The 22,460-nt window shown below is 38.6% G+C and overlaps 2 protein-coding genes across 2 annotated transcripts in view; one reads left to right on the forward strand and one right to left on the reverse strand.

Annotated features, from left to right (window-relative positions):
- The first annotated feature begins 9,753 nt into the window (after positions 1-9,753).
- Positions 9,754-17,745, forward strand: Smp_026770 (putative small nuclear ribonucleoprotein-associated protein). The gene is made up of 3 exons (XM_018798413.1): positions 9,754-9,820; positions 9,856-10,086; positions 17,281-17,745. Exons 1-3 carry the CDS (start codon positions 9,818-9,820, stop codon positions 17,644-17,646), a joined length of 600 nt encoding a protein of 199 aa, XP_018653357.1. The 5' UTR covers positions 9,754-9,817; the 3' UTR covers positions 17,647-17,745.
- Positions 17,746-18,325: 580 nt separating this feature from the next.
- Positions 18,326-22,460, reverse strand: part of Smp_131190 (putative diacylglycerol kinase, zeta, iota) — a gene marked incomplete at both ends in the record, with an annotated part of 74,094 nt that continues 69,959 nt past the window's right edge. The window contains 3 exons of the mRNA XM_018798414.1: positions 18,326-18,626; positions 19,396-19,432; positions 21,590-21,748. Of these exons, the coding sequence (XP_018653358.1) occupies positions 18,326-18,626; positions 19,396-19,432; positions 21,590-21,748 (497 nt within the window). The remainder of the gene's footprint in view (positions 18,627-19,395; positions 19,433-21,589; positions 21,749-22,460) is intronic.

Consider the following 22,460-nt stretch of genomic DNA (forward strand, 5'->3'; position numbering starts at 1 on the left):
TGAAATTGGTAATTTTATTAATCTGCGTCTTGAACTAGCATTGATTGTATGTTCGTAGTATATATTTCAAAAATGTACAAGTATTGATAAACAATTGTCTACACATGATACTCAATGTCCGTTGGTCAGATATCATCAGCAACAGCCTACTGTGGGAGAGAACAAACCAGACTCCATTTGAATAGGAAATTAGGAAAAGACGTTGGAAGTGGATAGGATATACATTAAGGAAATAATAAAACTGCATCATGAGGCAAGCACTAACTTGGAATCCTGAAGGTAAACAGAAAAGAGGAATACTGTGAAACACATTGTGTTGAGAATCGGAAGCACATATCAAAAGGATGAACAACAATTGGAAAGGATTTCGCAGGACATAGTTGGATGGAGAATGTTGGTGAGCGGCCTATGTTCTTCCATGAGAGGTAACAAGCGTAAGTAAGTATATATTTCTATTATATTTAGACGCTCCTATATGGGTATCAAAAAACATTGGAATAATTTTCCTCAACTTCATCAAAACGTTTGTTTGCTCCAAGTGTACTTACAAAAATCTTTTGTGCTATCATATACACATCAATAGTACTTATTTCCTTATGCCTGTTACTCCCAATGGAGCATAGGCCGCCGACCAGCACCGGAAGTAGCCTCCGGAGGAGCTACAGGCGGAGTTACACATCAATAGTATAAATTGTAAAATGATCGGAACAAAGTCATTCGTAATTATTTTATTAGCATTATTGATCATTTTGTTCAATCTAACCTTGACAGTAACCCAAATTCTTTTACACAGTTACGTCAATTATTAAGCCTCTAATTTGTGGCAACCGATGACTCTCTCCCCCCTCTTTTTCTCTCTCTCTCCCACTCGATATATATATATATATATATATATATATATTCAAAGAAACTGGATTACTGTCCACCCAGATTATAAATTGACGTGAACTATAGGGCATCTACTAATGCAAAAAGAATTTTGTCTCAGGAGGATTTTGTAAGTGTTGCGGTTTTTGAGGTTCACAGTTAAATATTGGAAGTTCAGTTGACCATCGAACAGTATGAAACATGTCACGGTAATATATGCTTGATTGGACATAGTTTCAATAATGGATTAAAAACAGCTCGTCAGTAGCCAAAATCACCTACTGATCTTGGCCAGACCATCACATAAACCTGGAGTTACTGGACGGTCGTTGTGTTTTAGTATGGGATCCCTCAGAATTGTGAATCTATGACCCCCCCATCAGGGGATGAAACCCTGGATCGCTTAAAAACTTCTAGACCAATGACTCTGAATCCAGTTGTGCACATGTCTAACTTAAATCAATCCATAATATTGTGCAATACTCATCCATTGTTTATGATGGACAACTGTATCACACTACACTGATCATTGCCACTGGATAGAACACCAGGAGTTCAGTCTTGAAACGAACACTCAGTGCTCCCAGCTTTTGAATGGTGGTCTAGTTAAGATCAGTTTGTCATTTAAACTATGATCATTCTAAAATCTCTCAACAATAGCAGTCATAGGAAATGTTCAAACCAGAAGTCCTTGTAAAACGAAAAAAGGATTTGAAAATGTACAATACGTTTGTGCTATAAATTGTCATTAAAGTCTTTGCTTTTTAATACTAGTGATTTTCATGTAGTGATAATCTTAATACTTCAACTAGAATTCATCATAGAATGAAATAGCTCGTTAATTACAAAATTTATTAAGCTTTCTTAAAGGACAGTGTAGGGTTATATTGATTGATTGACATTTACAGATAAAAGGAGTTTCAAGGCTACAATAATTTCAATTAAGACAGAGATTTTTTCTCTTTATAACTGCGAACAAAAGTGAATTATAAATCACGTAGAGGTTTCTACGTTCGGTCTTTATTAAAGTTTGACCGGAGATATAAAATTGCATCGTTTAGTAACCGTAATACAAATTTTAATGATAAAATTTATTGACTGTTGAAGAGATAACACAGTTTATTTAATTACGCCTGTTACCCCCAATGGAGCATAGGCTACCGACCAGAGTTCCCCAACACACTCTGTCCTGGGCCTTCTTTTCTAGCTCTATCCAATTTCCGTTCATTGTTACCATGACTGTCTCCATTTCTCGGTATAATGTATTATTTGGTCTTCCTCTTCTCCTTTGACCTTCAGGATTCTAAGTGAGGGCTTATCTTGTGATTTCCTCAATGTGTGTCCTATCCACCTCCAGCACTTCTTCCTGATTTCTTCCTCCACTGGAATCTGATTTGTTCTCTCCCACAGTTGATTGTTGCTGATAGTGTCTGGCCAACAGATCCGAAGTATTTTGCATAGACAACTGTTAATAAACACTTGTATATTCTGGATGATGGCTTTCGTAGTCTTCAAGTTGCCGCCCAACACGGTAGAACTGTCTTGACATGTGTATTGAAAATTTTTATTTTGGTGTTAGTTGACAATTGTTTTGAGTTACAGGTGTTCTTCAGTTGTAAATATAAATGAACGAATCGGGCGAGGAAATTTCTTGTGAATATGCTGCTCTTGCTTTGCCGATCCGCGTCTCCACATTTGCATCAGATTCACCGTGTTCATCAATGATGCTGCCAAGATATGTAAAGGTTTTCACATCCTCCAAAGCTTCTCCGTCAAGTGTAATTCGATTGGCGCATGCTGTATTGTATCTTGCTTTTCACTTCATGTATATTGAGACTTACTGCTGCGGAGGCTGCCGCTTTACTGGTCATCTTCCCTACATTTGTTGTTGCGTTTGTGATAGAAGAGCCAGATCATCTGCGAAGTATAAATCGTTCAGTTGCATCCTAGCTGTCCATTGCATCCCGTGTTTCCCTCCACATGTTGACGTCTTCATGATCCAGTCGATCACCAGGAGAAAGAGAAAGTGTGAGAGTAAGCAGGATAAGACAGCATTTTTACTTATTTTTCCGAGCATTTTCGATCAGTGGTACATACTGAAAAACTTATTAGCTACTTACAAACTAATCGCATTTATTTCTTTATGTATGTGATAAATTTGATTCTTGAGTTTGTATTCTCATAAAATTAATCATCACATACCTTTTCTCTGATTTAAAAAACAAACAATTAGTTTTGTCATATCCTAAGGGAGAATAAATGAGTAGCAACTGCTAGGGATTAGTTATGGATCATTATTACATATATTCTTTCTGTATAACTATTACGTAGCTATATTATATGTCTATTCTTATTCCTCTTATTACAAGCTTCTATTTGACCTATTGACTACTATTATATGATTTACTGTTCTGAAGTTATTATCAATTTATTAGTTACAGTCTCTCACATTCACAGCCACTTTTGGCTTAATCTTGTATGAACGATATTTTTTATTTTATTATGTGATGCGAACTGATTTGCTTGTAGATGAACGTCATGTGTTTGATATACATGATTCATATGGCGGAGGCTGATATTTGTGTTCTGGACTGAACCGGTTGGGATAGACGAGAAGCTACTGCTTCAGAAGACTAGTAAGAAATCAGAGTTGAATCTAGGCTGCAGGTTAATGTGTCATTGGTTGGGCTCAGTGTCAAGGTGGTTAACTCGTGTCCTATTTGGAGATCTTATCTCGTGATATATTCTCACGGCAGAAGGACATAACAGGTTGGACTAAACAGTTCATAGGTAATTTCGGGAAAAGTCATTTGATTTTTACCCTACTTTTCGAAAAAAATTTCTTCTAATTATTTTTCAGCTAATGGATTTGTTTATCCTGATTATTACTTACCTCTCATGGAAGAGCATAGGCCGCTCACCAACATTCTCCATTCAACTATGTCCTGAGGAATTCTTTCCAGGTGCTCTTCATCCTTTTGATATATGCTCCCAATTCTCAACACAATGTGATCCACAGTATTTTACTCTTCCGTTCACCCCCAGGATTCTAAGTTAGTGCTTGCCTCATGATGCAGTTTTATTATTTCCTTAATGTATATCCTATCCACTTCCAACGTCTTTTCCTAATTTCCTATTCAAATGGAGTCTGGTTTGTTCTCTCCCACAGAAGCTGTTGCTGATGACATCTGACCAACGGACATGGAGTATCTTGTATAGACAACCATTTATAAAAACTTTTACCTTTTTTATTATAGTTGTAGTAGTTCTCCATTTTCAGCTCCGTACGGTAGAACTGTCATGAATTTGATATTGAAGATTCTGAATTTGATGCTGGTCGACCATTGTTTTGAGTTACATATGTTCTTCAACCGTGGGAATAACATCCTTGCTTTTCCGAGCCTTGCATTTACGTCTGCATCGGATCCTTCTTGTTCATTGATGATGCTTCCCAGGTACGTAAATGTCTCCACTGAACGATGTCAGCTGACAGTAAATTTCAGGGCTTGACCACCTGTAAAGAGCAAAACATTACGTACACAGTCAACTTTGCTGTGTCGTACCTCTAATTTCCTGATACTTTATCTGAATTTTGCTAAAGGATTCAGGTTAGGTAGGTAATTAATTGATATACAAAAGTGTTTAGAATGTCAAACATCATAAGAAAATCGCCAATCGGCAGCTTACACTTTAATGAGTAAACATCCACTTATTTAACGCGCTTATCATAAAGTTCATACTTAAAACCCTGAACTGATTTTGTACTTCAACTTTGGATACATTTTCGAATTTCGGAAAGAAGGGAAGCGCATTACATTTTCGCACTCCAAATAGGGGCCGTATAAGTCTGTTAAAAATGCAGTGAAAATTTCTGCTGTCAAAACGGCAAAAAATGTTCCTCAACGTTATCAGTGTATGGTTTCTTCTGTGGGCGCTTTTGTCACAGTTTCGCTGAACGTTTGTTTGGATATTGTTAATGTAACAGTAGAATGTGTGCATAAAAACATATACGAAGACTGTGATGGGGTTAGTGGAGAATTTCAGGCGTTGTTTAGGTATTTTCTGAACCCGTATTGCATGTAAATAAACCGAAAACGAAACTAGGATGACTTTCGTGTAATAAGGAAGTCGAGTCACGATTTGCCGTATGAGATAACAGCAAATACAAAGCGTATAGCAAACGTTAATTAAAATGGTAACCACCAAATTAAGTAAAGTTTAGAAGGTTTAGATAACCTGACCATTTCGTAAAAGGCTGGTGCAAATAGCTTATTACCTAGCGTTAAGTGATATATTGCGTACGACGAAGTGTCTAGTTATGACATGAACCAAGATTGTTCGTGTACATGCAATACGTTTTTCCACAGTATAACGACTTACGAGTCAGAAATTTACATGATTGCAACTAAAACCTGATGGCAGTGACAGAATATATGACTGCTCTACGTGAAAGCAACTACGAAAAGTTATTAGGCATCATAAACATAGTATAAAATAATCTAATGCAATTATGAAACTCTCATGGGTTACTATTGCTCCCAAGTAGTCAAAATTTGAAGTATTCAATGATTAGAATATGGACTATATACGAGGTACAGTAGACTGACTTTGTACAAGTCCAAGATTATTTAAGCTAAATATGTAGCATTGCCTGACGAACAGTTTAAACGAGGTCTAATTTATGGCTCAAACTCACAGTAAATTCCTAGCATTGGTATCATCTGTTTGGCCATGGAACTCAGCAGTTGGAGATTAGGCTGGGGGTGGTCAAGTAAGTAGAACATTCGGGTGGACAGTTTCTGATATAAAATGGTTGATAGTGATTAAACAGAAAGATGAATCTATAATCGACAGTTAATCTTGTTACGCTTATACGAGCGGATAAGTTACGGACAGATATGCGTTCATGTTGCCTTGTAGCTATAATCACGAGTGGTTGATATTTTAACAGACATATTACACAGGAGCATTTACATGCTGCTAATGCTTGTCAAAGGACCACGATAGCTGATTGCAATCGTAGCTGAATGGTTAGTTCTGTCAGTTGTACTAATTATTTAAGTTTATATACTAATCAACACTGATATGAAGCAACGAATGTTCACAGTAATTGATTAACATGAGCGATGATAAAAATGAAGAAGAATAAATATAGAATAGAACAATATAGATTATCATGATAGGTTGCGTTATTCAAAGTCTTGCTCATCAGTGTAGCTCATCAACATTGATAATCTCTGTCAAATGATTGGAAGCCTACTCGAGTTAGACAGGAACTGTGTGACGAACCAGCTAACTTCGAAGCCACACCTCGCGGTCAGCATCTAACGTGGATAAACTCTTTCGACGTAACAAAGTGTTATGGCTGTTTTGAAGATCATATAATACAAAAGACGTTATTATGGAATTATATTAGTAAGGACGAGTACAGATAAGTTAGTGAGACTACCACCGCATGAGCCAGTTCATGGTATACAATGGTATACAATATACTGATGCGCGTTGGTTGTCTTTGACTTTGACGGGGATCGATGGTCTGTTCGATATTCAGTGATCCAACTTCCGGATGATTTGACTAGGGCTCAGTGACATTTTACTGACCCTACAAGCCTACCAGGATATTCTGTAACCTGGGAAAATGTAAAGTATACAATGGCTTTAAAATACTTATTATTTCAATATGACTGAGACCATTTTATTAACGGTAAACAGATACCTAACACCTTGAGCCTATTGGTAAGGCATGTATTATTCACCTAAAAAAAACTTTTCGGAAATCGATCTTTCATTCGCTACCCGAAATGGTGGCTGATCTGCAGGTTGGTAATGCAGAACATGAATCATCCTGGAACCGTTCTGTTTGGGAGAAAAGGAGTTTAAAGATAATATGTAGTTGAGTAAACCATCGTTTATCAGAAATTTCGTAACCTTTGAGTGTATTGCAAGATGTTCTACTGTCACCCAAGTTTGAGGTTTGGTGTGTTTTCAAGTTTCAAGTTGTTTTGGAAAGCACGCATATTTAGTGGATATGAAAATATCACGCTGATAGTTTTTCCAGCATTAAAGCCGCCTCTTTCAGTAAAGCAATCTAAGCCACACTCGTGTTAGGGCACGTCCACTTGTTTAGGAGCCTCAGTTTTTAAGACCCCAGTTTCGCGCTTAGGTTCCCTATTAAAACCCTTATTGAGTCACAAATTTCTGAAGTATAAATACAAGAAATTCACCTTTAATCGACTCAATAAATCGTAAAATGGAATCCCGAATCCATAGAAACAATGAGTCAACCTTCATTGAACACCGAAGACGCTTTTCGAACGGAAAGTTTAGTTGTGGTCATCTATAGGAAGCCCACTGCTGACATCGAGTACAACATTCGTATGCTGGAAGGATTAACCCACTCTACGCGTCTTGGATTCTCTCATATCCTGATTCTAGGGGATTTCAATCTTCCTAGAGATGACTTCGCGGAACATACCTATATTGAAGGTGATAACTCGACTGAAGCTCGGTTCTTCAACCTCATCGGGGATCTGGGATTGTTCAAAAACAGTCAGACGCCGTCGCGCTTAGACTGGGTATTTACAAATGAAGAACTCCTAGTCGACAACCTCTCAATTTTGGCTCCCCAATGGAAAAGCGATCACGTCATTACATCCTTCAGTTTTGTCAGCAAAACTGGGCTGAGATATCTCTTCAACAACAGGCAATGGAATTTCGAACGGTTGAATGTGTCAGCTCTACAGGACTATATCCAACAGGTGGATTGGAATGTTCACCCCCAACTCGAAGTGGATGCTCATTTGGATTTCTTACTACACACGCTCTTATGTGCTACTAAGCATTCAGTTCCTCAAACAGACCCTAAAAGCTACAACCAACCTACAGTCATTAAGAACCGCACTCTTCGTCTGCTAAGCTGCAAGAGGCACTATCGGGATGGATACAAACGAACTGATGACAACGGCTCGTACAGGCAATACAAACATATAAGGAACATATGCACAAAGACAATAAGAGAGGACAGGCTTCAGTAACAGACCAGACTTATCGATAAATTTGTCTCCAATCCGAAAAGCCAATCGACAAACCAAAACTGGAAGTTCCCAACTACTAGGTCCTAATGGTCCGGTCTGTAACGACGGGGACCCGCTAACCTTTAGGCTGAACGATACTCGGACATTTCAACCATCCCATATCAACTACACTGATGAAAGCACCATCTGCAACTGCATAGGACTTTCCGAAGTGAACCTGAGCGCTGACGTCGTGTTACGTGAACTACAGCACCTAAGAAAAGACACTTCACCTGGTTTATTCTGCTATACTGAGGGAAGCAGCTTCAATCCTGGCAGCACCGCTTAGCTTGATGTTATCACACTCGCTAAGCCGAAGCAAACTACTGGAAATTTGGAATCTGGCTCACATCACACCGATTTTCAAAGGAGGTCGACGCAGCGAACCCTCAAGCTACCGACCGTTGCCCTTTCTCTCTATACCTTCTAAAATTATGGAGTCCCTGATATGCGATGGTATACACGACTACTTATTAACCTTAAAGTTCTTCTCACCCCAACAGCATGGTCTCAGGAAGGGTCACTCTTGTTTGACCAACCTGCTGACTGCGGTGGACATATGGACAGCCACTCCTTATCTCTAAGGGAAGGTTGAGGTCAAAAGCTTTTGATAGGGTCAATCATACATGTCTTATCAAAAAGCTTAAACGGTTGGGTATCTAACCACCTCTAATCGACTGACTCACTTCATATCTAAAAGATCGACAGGGTGAACTTCACTTTCAGGCTATGGAATGTCCTAATGGGGTCCCCCAGGGCTCATTACTAGGACCTCTTCTCTTCTTGATTTATATAAATGATCTTCCACAACAAGTATCGTCCGACTTATTGAATTTTGCTGAAGATGCGAAACTTTGGAGAGAGAGATACGCAACCAACAGAACATACTGGCACTTCAGGAGGATCTAACTCGAATTCAATGTTGGGCAGACGACAACGGACTTACCTTCAACACATCAAAGTGTAAAAAAGAAGTCCATCTGTGACATGTTGCAGACTACAGTTACAGCTTAGGAAACTCCTCTCTAGAAGTATCCCAAGTAGAAAAAGATTTAGGAGTGTTGGTACCTTATGATCTGAAATCGTATGCGAACTGTGACAAAAACGCCTCTTAAGCAAACCTTGCACTGGTAACATTGAAGCTCATTTTTGGCCAGTTTGACGGTAGAACCTTCCATATAATCTTCAAAAGTTTTATTCGTCCTCATTTAGAGTACGGAAACATAGTATTTCCTCCCTCCCTCCAAAAGGATAAGGACACTCTGGAACGTATACAACGTCGAGCCACGAAATCAGTTCGGGGACTCAAATTCAAACCTTATGAAGAGCGCCTCAAATCACTTAACCTTTACCCGTTAGAGTACAGGCGTCTTAGAGGTGATCTTCTTATGACTTACAGTATCCTTAATACTTCTGGTCATCCCCTTAAACATCTTCTTAAGCTTAGTCATAACACTAACCTAAGAGGTAACACCCAGAAATTGGAGACCCTACATAGCAGAACAGACTGCAGAAACGACTTCTACTCCGTTAGAGTTGTCAAGTGCTGGAATTCGCTGCCGACTGAGCTAGTCCAAGCGACCTCCCAGGAGTCCTTTAAGAGGAAACTTGACTTATTCTTAAGGACTAAGGATAACATATTATTATGATTTACCAAATTCCTTTTTTTCCTCTATTATCGTTCATATACCTAGGTTTTCGCCTGGAGGTATTGGTGATCCACTGCTACCAGACACGGAAGCCCGTTAAGCGAAAGCTTCTTCTATTCCGTCCTCAACCATTTGAACCATTTGAACACCGTTCAAGTTCAAAGAACTTATATGGCGCTTGTTTAGTTCAATATAAACGTGACGGCGGCCTGACGTTTGGTTTCAACTATGGTAAGATATTATCTGTACTAATCACTCCCTTTTAGCCTGTTAGTAAGAATGCAAAGATCAGCCAGCATGTTAATTATAGGATAAGATGTACCATGCAAGATGGCCGGCAACTAGTAGGAACATTCAAAGCTTTCGATCGTCATATGAATATAATATTGTGCGACTGCGACGAGTTTCGCCAGGTCAAAAACAAGGCAGCAAAGCAGGATAAGGATCGGCAAGAAAAACGGGCTTTGGGCCTTGTTCTTCTGCGAGGCGAACACGTTGTAAGTAACTTTGGTCTTTTCTACATAAATTTGTTGACTCGTGTGCCGTACAAATGTTAGGTAAAGTATCATACGCACTGAACAGCTACAATAGTGATAACAAAATAATGCTAAGCATCCAAAAAACCATTAGAGGTCGTTTATTCAATGTCCTTCGCGACGTCAGGCAATTTTCAGTTAATCTGCTTGATGGCAGATTCCAAAAATTTACAAGTGGAAATCTCCCTCAGTATAAATCGGTTATAGATGCTAACTCGGATTTCATACTTAATTTGCGACTCTTTATGCTTGGGATTCACTACACTGGTGCGACAAGATCGTACGAACTAAGTAATTGGTCTTATGTCAATGCTATTATGTGGCAACTATGTATCCTTTGTGGACATTACACTGTTTTCCAAATGTGAATATGTAGTCATATAGTTAGCATGTCAAAAACATCTTCCAAGTGTTGCAAGTGTATTAAAAAACTTGCAGAGCTGATAACTTGAAATGCCACTCAAACTAATATTCACTGGAAAAAACAACTTCATTGTCTTCTTAGGGTAACAATTTGATCACAGAGACATTGGGTTAATTTAGAACTTAGATTAATTTCCTCACCAACCTAGCTACGTGTTGTTAGTACACCGCAATGTGTATGTTCCAGAGATCTTTTCTTCGCTTGTTTCTCATCTCCAGTTCAATTTGTCGCAAAGCTATTTTCACTCATTTTACGTTGGATTGCTCGTTCACATATATATAAAGGTTTGTTAATTTTTCCTAAGGGAAGATAAATCTAACTAAGCGTGAGTTCATGTAAAGAAGTTTGTCACTCACAACAGTATGCTCTATTCTACGAGGTTTTTAAAAATTCAAAGGTTATCAGGAATCTAGAGACCATATTACTAGTGTCTTCGAAGCCCGGCCAAACCAAAATGTAGCATCAGTGCTTGAAGTCATCAACTTTTAGTCTGAGCCATGTTGGTGGTTGCAGACTACTTGGTTGGGGTCAGCGCGACTATCGTAACCAATGGTTGGAGACTGACTGGGTGATAGCTCAGAATCGACCGCAATGGTGTAGGTGTATACGCTTTTTGTCTTCCCTTAAACCACGAGATTAAAACTGATCTATATCTTTCTACCAACTAGTTCTTTCTTCCTGTACTATATCCCTATGTGCAATTTTTCTTTTATATATAACTGCCATTGAATTAACTACTTCTATGAATTCGGTGTTCATCTTGTTTTGCTAATGAGTGAGGTATGGCAACTTGGACCGATGCATATATGTGCCTGATCCTACGTTGTGGCTGACTGTCTTCAAAACTTTGCTCTCCATTAATTAAACTACTTAGTTGGTAATAACTTGATGAACTTAATACTGGATGATGACTGGATGCACATCAGTTGAAACGATCAGAATATACCCTGAATGTCTTAACGTCTGGTACTCCACTTTCAAACAGTTTAGCTTTATGCCCTGTTCGAATTCACTTTGAGTAGTCGAGTAAATAGAGGGAGATATCGCCTACGTAAAAAGTAGTTTCTGTCCATCCTACTGGAGTCACGTTAACTTTGTAAAGAGGGAGTAGTGAAGATGAAGTTCACAGTTCTTCGTTCACTAAAAAGAGTATCAATAAACTTTTACTAACTATGAAGTCTAAATATGTACTTTAAATGTGTTAAGCTATTTGTCTTTTTCAATCGGATATTAGTGATTTATCTCGTGTCCTGATCAGACGTTTACGTTTCAAGTTAGTAGCTGCTGGAAACAAATGGCTATCGACACTTATCACTACCTGTTTTGTGATTTTGAACTGTTTCTTTGATTGTGTAATGCACCGCCTTAGGTGACTGTAATTAAACTGAAAAGAGGCTTAGAGGACCTAAACCTCGAATATCTCAGTCCTACCTGGTAGGACGACGGATGGGAGGTCTGACTGTAATCTCCAGATGGGCTGTCTGCTTTACTGTATCAATAAATTGAAGTCAACTGAGCAACTTCTTTCCTACTCTATCCAGGTTTCAAAATACAAAATACATCCGTAGCACAGCATTCCATATTATTAGCGTGTAAAACCTTTTGTATGATTCATTGTGCTTTCGGAAGTTAAAAACTTCAAATTGTGGTTTTAAACAAGGCCACAGCATATGGAATAAATTGCAGTCCCAAATTATCGTTAATTTCTTTCTGTATATTGAAGAATTATTCTTTGTCAGGAATTTTTAAAGGTTAAGCTATCGTTAGTGGTATCATCAATGTAGGAACATAACGTTAGAATGTAAATAAAACCTTGCCTAGGATTAGTTATGCACCGTCTTTTGTAGTGTAGGATCTATACTGTGGACTTTCTACCTAGTTAACTAGGTATAAGTGCATGGACCCAGATTTGAGCCACACTAAAAGCTAGTAGTTCTGTCCAGGTGCTTAAACTGGAATGAGATTGTATTCGAAAGTACAACCTATGGGTTGGAAGCTGTGCTTCAACTACTAAATCTTACTGGCAGCGGTTCTAGATGTCCATGATGCGAAGTGATCGGACTGTGATTGACTACCTCTAACATCTTTTTCGACAGCAGACTATCCTAAAACTAGATTGTAGTATACAGTTGCTCGTGGACTATCAGATTAGAAGGAAAATTAGAAACTTGAAAAGATTTAGGTAAACGCTTTTCTGTCTACGCTCCGATACTTTGGAGTTTAGATGGATAAATGGATGAACTTTACAAAATACCTTCTGATCTCTTTCGGAAAGCTAAGCATTTAGCCTTATCAGTCATATATGGTTCCAGTGCCCAGGTATATTGGTTGAAAGGTATCTAAGCAAGATTTCTTATATCGCACCCGATCGTTGCTGCTACTTTGACGTGGTGGTCAGGCTTGCCTATCGTGATGAACCAATCGAGCTATACTAGCTGGAACAATCGTTCCTCAAGGTCCTACCATGCCAAACTGGTCGGTTAAAAAGCGGTAAGACTAAAACCAGCAAACCGAAGGCGAAGTCGTACTGCTGACTGTACATAAGTGTGATGGCAGTAAGGTGTTTTCTTCTGATAGCCAGCATAACAGCGATGGTGCCTCCCCACAAGGAGGGATGGATTTAGAATAGGTCGACCCTAAAAATGCACATCTCGACTTATCCCACGGATATCCGTCTCCGGTGGTAAGGTCCCAACAAGTACGAAGCTAACACAAAAATTACTTACAAAAAAGTCGTGTGTAACCGACCTCAGGCAGCTGTCCCTTGGGCACTGCGGTGACGCTCTCAAGTTACTAAGATAACCCCTAATCCAATTTCATCCTTAGGTACCTCCAGAAGAACCCTTCCACGGTGTGGGCAACCGGGAAGTGAAAACCGCCATCATGCCTTTAACAGCACTTAAGACCATTGTATTCATAATTAATCCTCCTTTTCAATTCCTATTATTCCTCCTACATCGACTTGCAACACTAAACTTCCTCCTTAAGTGTCACCATAGCCAACGATTCTAGAGCGCAAAACACTTCTGGGTCTACTGAAACCTCTCTCCAAACTACACATTGGAGCCTTCAACCTATGCACCCTATGTCAAGTCGGCCAGCAGGCCTCCTTGGCTAAAACCCTAGAGTCTCGTACCACTGATGTACGCTGTGTCCCAGAAACACGCATACAGGATCCTAGTGTGGTCATTCCTTTGACCTCACCTCACCAAAACGGAGAGCCGACAAGATACACCCTCCGTGTATCTGGCGACCCGATAGCTAGTTCTCGTGAACTTGCAGGTGTAGGCATAGAACTAAGTACGAGAGCAGAACAAGCACTACTAGAGTTGATCCCCTTTAACAGTCGCCTATGTGCTGTTCGACTAAATGGCTCCGTAAGAACTCGGAAGAATAGGGGCACACGTCGTTGCCTTTTCGTCGTTTCTGCCTACGCTCCCACTGACTGCAGCGCGGATGAAGTGGAAGATGACTTTTACAAAAATCTTTCTCAACTTCTTCAAAAAGCTAAACGCTCAGACATAGTACTCGTTACAGGTGAGTTTAATGCCCAATTAGGTAGCTTAAACCAAACAGGAAGACATTTAGGTGGATATTTTAGTATCCCGGCTGAGTGAACAGATAATGGTGAAACTGTGCTCAGACAATCGTTTATTCTCAACAAGCATAAGGAGAGACATCGTCTAACATGGTGACTCCCTGCCCCAAACCAACGATGGAGTCAAATAGACCATATTGCCATCAGTCATTGTTGGGAAGGCTTGACAAAAGACTGTCGCTCGTTCTGCAATACATATTAAGACTCTGATCATGCTCTAATACGAGCACGCATTTGCTTGCGCCTCACTGGACGCAGAAAAACTACACTAAGAAGACCCATTAGAATTAAACTGAGGGACGAGAAAGCCAAAAGTAAGTTCACATCTAGGCAGTTCTGTAAACGAGGCTGACCCAGATGCTGCTTGGAAAGATATACGAACAGCTGTGGAAACTGCAGCAACATCTAATAATAATTTAAACCAAAGTGTTACAAAAAACCAGTGGATTTCTTCTAAGTCTATTGCACTGATGGATTCTCGTAAACTCATCCCATCAGGCTCTGAACATGATGAAGAGTGAAAGCAAATCAGATCTAGGTTAACTAAAAGTCTACGGAACGATTGTTAGCGGTGGTTGGCAACGAAATCATAAGAGATGGAAAAGACATTGGTTGCAGGTAACACCAGATAGCTTTTCAGACTAATAAAAGAGACCGGAATTAAGAAGTGGAATGTAAGTGAGACAATCTCAGAAAAAGATGGCATTTTTATCTGCTCTCAGCCCAGACGTTTAGAACGATGAGCGGAACACTTTGGAGAACAGTTTAGCTGGCCTTCAACTACTCTACAGTTACCCATCATTCCCAGACAGTCTGAATGGAATATTAAAGTAGGTCCCCCGACTCTAGTTGAAGTTCAAAAGGCTATAGCTAATCTGAAACGAGGAAGAGTAGCAAGTCCAGATGGATTGGCTCCAGATGTCTTTAAGGACGGTGGTCCAAATTTAACGATTAGGTTGACTAATATTTTAGCTAAAATCTTGGAGTTGAACGTAACCCCATCTGACTGGTCGCAATCACTGATTGTCCCAGTATATCAGAAGGGGTCGAAATCATCCTTTGACAACCATAAAGAAATTAATTTGACTAATATAGTATCTAAAATATTAGCCTCAGTAATTATCGGACGACTAACAAAACTCGTGAACTGCAAACATGAGGAAATTAGGCTGGCTTCAAACATGGTCGTGGCTATATTGACCACATATTTACTATTCATCAGATTTTAGAACACAGGGATGCTTATCGGTGTCAGACAATGACAATTTTTCTTGACTTAAATGCATTATTTAACTCTGTAGACTGAGAGGCTCTGTGGCAGTGTCTGTCATTGAAAGGTGTACCTCAGAAGTACATAAACCTTGTGAAGGCTCTTCACTCGAACGCTACCAGTCGAGTGAGAGCTTATGGTGAACTGTCATCTGATTTTACAACCTCAAGTGGTGTCCGACAAGGTTGTTCACTATCCCCATTTTTGTTCAGCTTCATTATAGACCTATTGCTGGAAATAACACTCGTCGAATGAATTTTCAGGAATCGATCTCCTACCAGGGGGTCCTTTTATCGACTTAGAATACACAGATAACATAGTCCTGTTTGGCGAAACGCTGATAAATGCTGAGTCTTTTGGTAACACTGTAACAATGCAAGGATGTTTGGGATGCGTTTCTCCCCATCTAAATGTAAATTGTTACTCCAGGACTGGCCTGCGTCAACACCTGAACTAAGGATAGGGAGTGAAGTAGTCGAACGCGTCGACAACTTCATTTATCTTGGAAGTCTGATCAGCCCAAATGGATTGGTGTCTGACGTCGAAATCTGTGCACGGATTCAAAAAGCTCGTTTGGCTTTTACCAACGTACGTCACCTATGGCGAAGACGAGATATCCGTCTATCAATTAAGGGACTCGTATATTGCACAGCAGTTCTCTCTGTTTTACTTTACGGCTGCGAAACGTGGCCATAAAGAGTAGAAAATACTCGTAAGTTACTAGTATTTAACCACAGATGCTTGCATCTGCTGGATTCACCGGGTAAGTAATAGTGAGGTTAGACACAGGGTATTAGGAAATGATGGTAAATCAGTTGATGAAGTTGTAAAAGTTCATCAACTAAGATGGTTGTGCCTTATGTTACGTGCGCCTGAACACCGATTACCTCGACACGCAATGCTGACTAGTATTGGGGATAGTTGGAAGAGAGTTAGGAGTGGCCAAACCAAAATGTGGCATCAGAGCTTAAAGTCATCAACTTCTAGTGTGAGCCATGTTGGCAGATGCAGACTACTTGGTTGGGGTCCACGTGACCATTAAAACCAATGGTTGGAGACTGACTAGGCGATAGCTCAGAATCGACCACAGTGGTGTAGGTGTATGCACTTTTTGTCTTCCCTTAAACCAGGAGATTAAAATTGGTCTATATCTTTCTACCAACTAGTTCTTTCTTCCTGTATTATATCCCTATATGCAATTTTCCTTTTATATATAACTGCCATTGAATTAACTACTTCTATGGATTCGGTGTTTATCTTGTTGTGCTAATGAGGTATGGCAACTTGGACCGATGCATATATGTGCCTGGTCCTGCGTTGTAGCTGACTGACTGACTCTTATATCATAGTTCATTAAAAAATGAATGCGACTGTCTGCTGTTGCAATGCTCAGGGAACTGTTTATTTCTATCAAACCAACTTTGAGCATAAATTGATATCGTCGGATATATCATCCACTGATGCTGTTCATATTTCTACTATTCTAGTTTTCACTTTAAAACTTTTATTTGTATTTGTAAAATAATCATGTTTATAACGCATTTCTTATAATTATCTAATCCGCTGTCCCAAATATTCATCCTTATCTCGTTCAATTGAGTAGTAAAATAACGAGCCATGTGTTGACAGTTAAGTATTGGTTTTCTCGTAATTATCTATTTATAAATATTGCTATTCTGGTACTAATGCTTAGTTGTCACTTAATAATTTATTTAATTGTTACTAATCTACCGCTCACATATAGTCTTTCAAAGTGATCCAAAATTCAAATTCCCAAAAGTGGGTTGTTTTATATTATTCACAATGCTTTTGTACTTCTTGGGCTCCCCTAAATTTATCTTTAAATTCTATTATTTTTTTTAGGTTACTATGAATGTAGATGGTCCCCCACCGCCTGAAGATGCTGCCCGAGTTCCGCTCCCTACAGCAGGCGCTTGGTCAACTGGAGTTAAGCCATTGACTGGTATTGCTGTCGGACGCGGTATGCCCCTTGCAACCCCAGCAGCAGCAATTGCCCCAGCTCCACCTGCTGGTTTAGGTGGTCCAGTTTGGGGAGTTGGAGCACCAGCACCGGGTCTGATGCAACCACGAGCACTTCCTGGCATGCCACCTCCACCTCCTCCCCCGACAGGTGCACCAACTGCGGCGTTCGGTCGTGGGATGCCACCTGTTACCGCTGTACGAGGGTATCCTCCTCCTCCACCTCCACCGCCTCCTGGATATCGTTGAGATGCAATCTGATTCATGGTATCTATCCTAGATAACCACTTATCATCTCTGAGAAGTTTTGTAAAAGCATTTACTTGTTTCAATATACTTTCCTAAGCATTTTTGGCGTTCATATTTCTGATAAAATCCTCTGCTGTGTGTCACTTCCCTCCTTTTCACTAACCGGATTTCGTGAATGACACAGCAGTCAGGTAACGTGAATCATTTATTTAATAGGACTAAAGGTTAGTTAAATCTATTAGGATATTACTATTAGGCTTGGAGGATAATAAAGGTACGGAATTGTTCTTTAAAAGAAGGATGAAGTGATAGCCCTTATTTATGTTTTTTTTCTGTAAAAGGTCAGCTATGTTTTTCATTGTATTTAAGCATCTGTTATTAACAAGTGTCATTTGCTCAGTTGTTTAAAACATGATTGTGATGGTTCCTTGCTAAGTCCGACGCGGATATCGTAAATTTTATTCAGATTAAAAGCACAGTATTTCTATTGATAATATATTCGTAATTATGTTGTAATACAAAAGTTTCTCCTGTTAAGAGATTCTATGGAGATACTGTTAGACAGAAATAAATAATAGTTTATACTAAATTGTGCAAGAGTTCTATTCTAGAGATGGGAAATATTCAACTGTTAGTTGATTGTTTGGAATGTGTTGGAAGATTACTTCATTTGTCCACTTTACACATCTACTTTCTCAACTCCATTTGTAATAATGAAGAATATTTCTTCTCCTAGAAAAGAAATAACAGAGACTCTATTATTGACAGGAAATTTATATTTTGCTATCGACGTCGGTGAAGTTGTAATGGACTTACTTTTTAGGTAAGTAGCAAGTTGTGGGTCATTTGCTTTTAATGCCAAATTACTTGGTTGTTTCCCATAGATATCAGTAATTGTTGGGCAGGCTCCAGCTGTGATTAGAATTTTGCAAATGACCCTCCTTCGACTTGCCGCGGCTTTATGTAGTGCTGTTTGGTTCCTGAGAGAAAAAAAAACATGGGATTAGCATACGTGCTTGATTAGTTGCATGGTAAATGGTAGCGTCTTATTTTTACACTAAGCTGTTTCAGAGTATGATGTACCTCACAATTTTAAAAGTGAACCGGTTGTTTCCTAAACTGTCATTTTAAGTTATATTTCTGAAATACTTTGTCAGACGGGCAGACTTTCTGGCTGATATGTTAAACAAACTGCTGAGTCGATACTATTTCTATGCTATTCCTACTTTGGTCAGTGCTAGCTATATATTTTCAAGAGGCCCTCCGATTTTCCTTTAACATTTATGATTATCTTTGTTCTCACGGTTCTTATCCTATCATTCCAACTGTTAATTACCTCAAGTAATTTAGACTGAGCACCATGTTATTGAGATTTATCTTCGGTATCATCTGATTTTGAATAAGTTATGCGTGTTTGCTATTTATGGATTTCGTAATCATATAAAGAAGTTTGGATAGTTTGAATACGGTTTATGTACAAGAAATAAATAACTAAGTATTTCTCCGGACATTCATGTCTACATGCTAGATTAATGGTTAATATGTTATTCTGGGAGGATGTATATTCCCCTGTCTACGCTTGTTGTTCCTAGATTTTGTTAAGGCATTCTATATTCGTCCATTAAGTCCTTGGTTTGAAGCCTGCTCCGCACGTTTACCTTTTCGGCATAACCAAATACCTGGTTAATGAGTCTATTTATGTTTAATAAAATATATAAATATTAAATGATGGAGAAGGCTGTTACTTACTTTTCATATTCTTGTAAGTCGATTAGTTTTTCTGGAACTGAAATGAAATTTGCAATTAGGGTGTTAACATTTAATCATCTATAAATGTAAGTGAATTGTAAACTTTTGAATGAAGTATTTATTACTTGGATCAGTGGAATATAAGTGGGAACTAGATATTTATTTATGGATTAGAGCTTTACTTGATAGAGTCTCGTCTTTCGAGCTGGATAGCTTAATCGTGTAGCTTTCGTTGTACTTCTGAATAACATCGTCTGCTCGAATTTCAGGTAGCAGTGTTTGGTTTAGTCATCAATTCCAAATATAGACGTATCTTGATAAATGGTGACAAATAATAGCCTTCACATTATTTAAGCTATGTTCACTAAAAATAAAGTTCCTAAATTATCATTTAATTCTATTGTTACCATCCACATCATGGATTATTTGCAAACATGATCATAATTCAAGTGTTATCATCTTGAAACACCAACTTGAGTGGCTCAAACCTGTACTGCGAATTCCACATTGTGGACGCTGAGACTGGTTGGAAAAAGCGGAGAGGTGGTCAGTGTATGGCACGGTGTCATGTTATGAAAGACAGCTGTACAGGACTAGTTTCCGTTAGACTTTTGCGATTCATTGGTTTGGGTCCGAGGGATGACGCAACACAGTAGCTTGGGATGTCGTCAGACATGTCCCAAAATAGAAAGCAGTGGCGATCCTGCTGTAAGTTTCTTTCACTTCATAAAAGTGAGAGGGAACTTTTTGACTGAAAGAGTTCTTTCTGGTTGTATTTTTTCTAATTGAACTATTGCTTTTTATTTTTATTCTCCTGCCATTTCTTTCCATGAGTATCCTCACCTTCCTCCTCCACAATCTTTTCATATTATGTGGTGCATTTTTACTTTGATGTCCTTTTGTACCAATATTTGTGTGTTTAAACAAATAAATAAGTCAATAGAATGTTGTCTACAGTTCTTGCTTAACTTTTACTAAACAGAAAAATACCTAGTCAAATCGTATCACTATGACATTTAGGCAAATTTTCTTAATATTTTACACCATAAATTCTTATGGTGCCAGTTAATGTTCTGTATTTATAGATTACGTAACAAATAGTCTAGTTATCAAGATGATATTTCTAGACCTTTTGATGATACATAAGGTAACATTAGAAGCCGGTTCATAAGAAATATATTTGTTTTTAGATGTTACTCAACCATGTGTGGATTACCACTAAAACTTTAAACGCTAAATGGAAAAGAATTAATTATCTATTCCACTAACCAATTATCTTACTATTACGTTTATGGAAACACTAATCTAATCGGTGAGATAGATAATTGTTTGAGTGAAAGGAATTTTGGTAACTATCTTAGTTTTGAAAGTTAGATTTCCACGATCCACTGAAGTCAACTAAAGTACCAATGAAACCAGAAAGTAGAAGATTTATGTGTACACTTGACCTTTATCAAGCACAAAAGTTTAGAAATCAAGCGATTGTATTCTGACTAGGGTGTCGCAAAGTTGTTGTGCTTGTATAAAACAAACATAATTTCAAATCCATTTGTCTGTGTTATCTTGGACGAACACACCGCTGATGAGTCCTAATGTTAGATCGAAACAGCTGTTCTGCGTTACATGGTGTCATTGATTTACCTAATTAGCTTTAGTTGACGATGAAAGTTATATGAAAACACAGTCTAGAGTTTTTCATAAAACTAATTCCAGCACTTAAAGTGATCAGTACTTTCCAAATGTTATTAGCTTTATAATAGATGGAATTTGGCTAGTATCGGATTCTAGGACGTAAGTTTTGTCGCATTTGGCATTCGTCAGTCAGATATACGGTCATTTCAGTATTTATATTCACATGGGATTTCGAACCTAGTACCTATGGCTTCAAGCACAAAACTTTACCTATTAATCTACCAAGTACAGTTATCATCTGACTTGTTCTCCAGGTATAATGTTTATGACAAAAGAGGATAACTTAAACGCTTATTAATACTGGGTTCGAGTCCCAGGGTGAACATCAACTCTGAGATGCAGGTACATCCAGCTGACGAGTCCCAAATAGGACGAAACGCGCGTCCTTTATTCCACTGCTAGCCACTATCCATCTTTGCTTACCATGCTTACTAATACTGTTATCATTATCTGAATTTTTAACCGAACAAAAAAACAGATTAATTAATTGCATGAAACTCACTGTACTTTAAGAGATGTTCAATGACTTTGACATGTCCAAATTTTGCTGCTAAATGCAAACATGATCTTCCATATTTATCCAATGCATGTATACTTGCACCAGCATTTAATAATAATTCAACATGATCAATTAAACCATTATGTGATGCTCTAAGAAGAGCTAAAATTGGATGAAAATAATTCACATTTTATAATATAAATTTACTATTAATTTAGTTAAATGATACAAACACTACTCAGTTCGATTCTGGGGGGCTTTCATGAATCAAATTTCTGGGAGAATATGACAATGGGACAGATAATGAATAAGTATTTATGAACGATTACAATACAAATGGTGAGACATTAGATATGGTTACTCGAAGTGTTAGAGATATATGAAAAACAAAATGACAGAATGGTAAGCAAAGATGGATAGTAGCTAGCAGTGGAATCCAGGACGCGCGTCGAGTCCTATTTGGGACTCGTCAGTTGGACGTACCTGCATCTCAGAGTTGATGTTCACTCTGGGACTAGAACCCAGTACCTTTCGCTTCAAACGCTATCGCGTTATCCACTCGGCCATTGAGTCCTGATAGCTACTTGGTTGTGCGATGGGGTGAAGTTTAAATTCATTTAGTATTGTTTGTTTGAATCTTCCCATCGATGTGTTAGGACTGCAACTGGTCAGTCTCTAACTGGCATATATGCATACTGTGCGTATTGCCTCGATATAGTCTTAATTCACAAGCATGGTAAGCAAAGCTTATCATAGGGAAGTTGGGTGTATTGGGTTTTTTTTAACTGGAGAAGACACAAAACTTCCAAAATGTAATTCAGGAGGATGGTTTTTGTGTAGTTGCGTTTTCTGAGGTGAATGATTTTAGAAATAA

Source organism: Schistosoma mansoni, chromosome 6, assembly GCF_000237925.1.
Source record: "Schistosoma mansoni strain Puerto Rico chromosome 6, complete genome".
Lineage (NCBI taxonomy): Eukaryota > Metazoa > Platyhelminthes > Trematoda > Strigeidida > Schistosomatidae > Schistosoma > Schistosoma mansoni.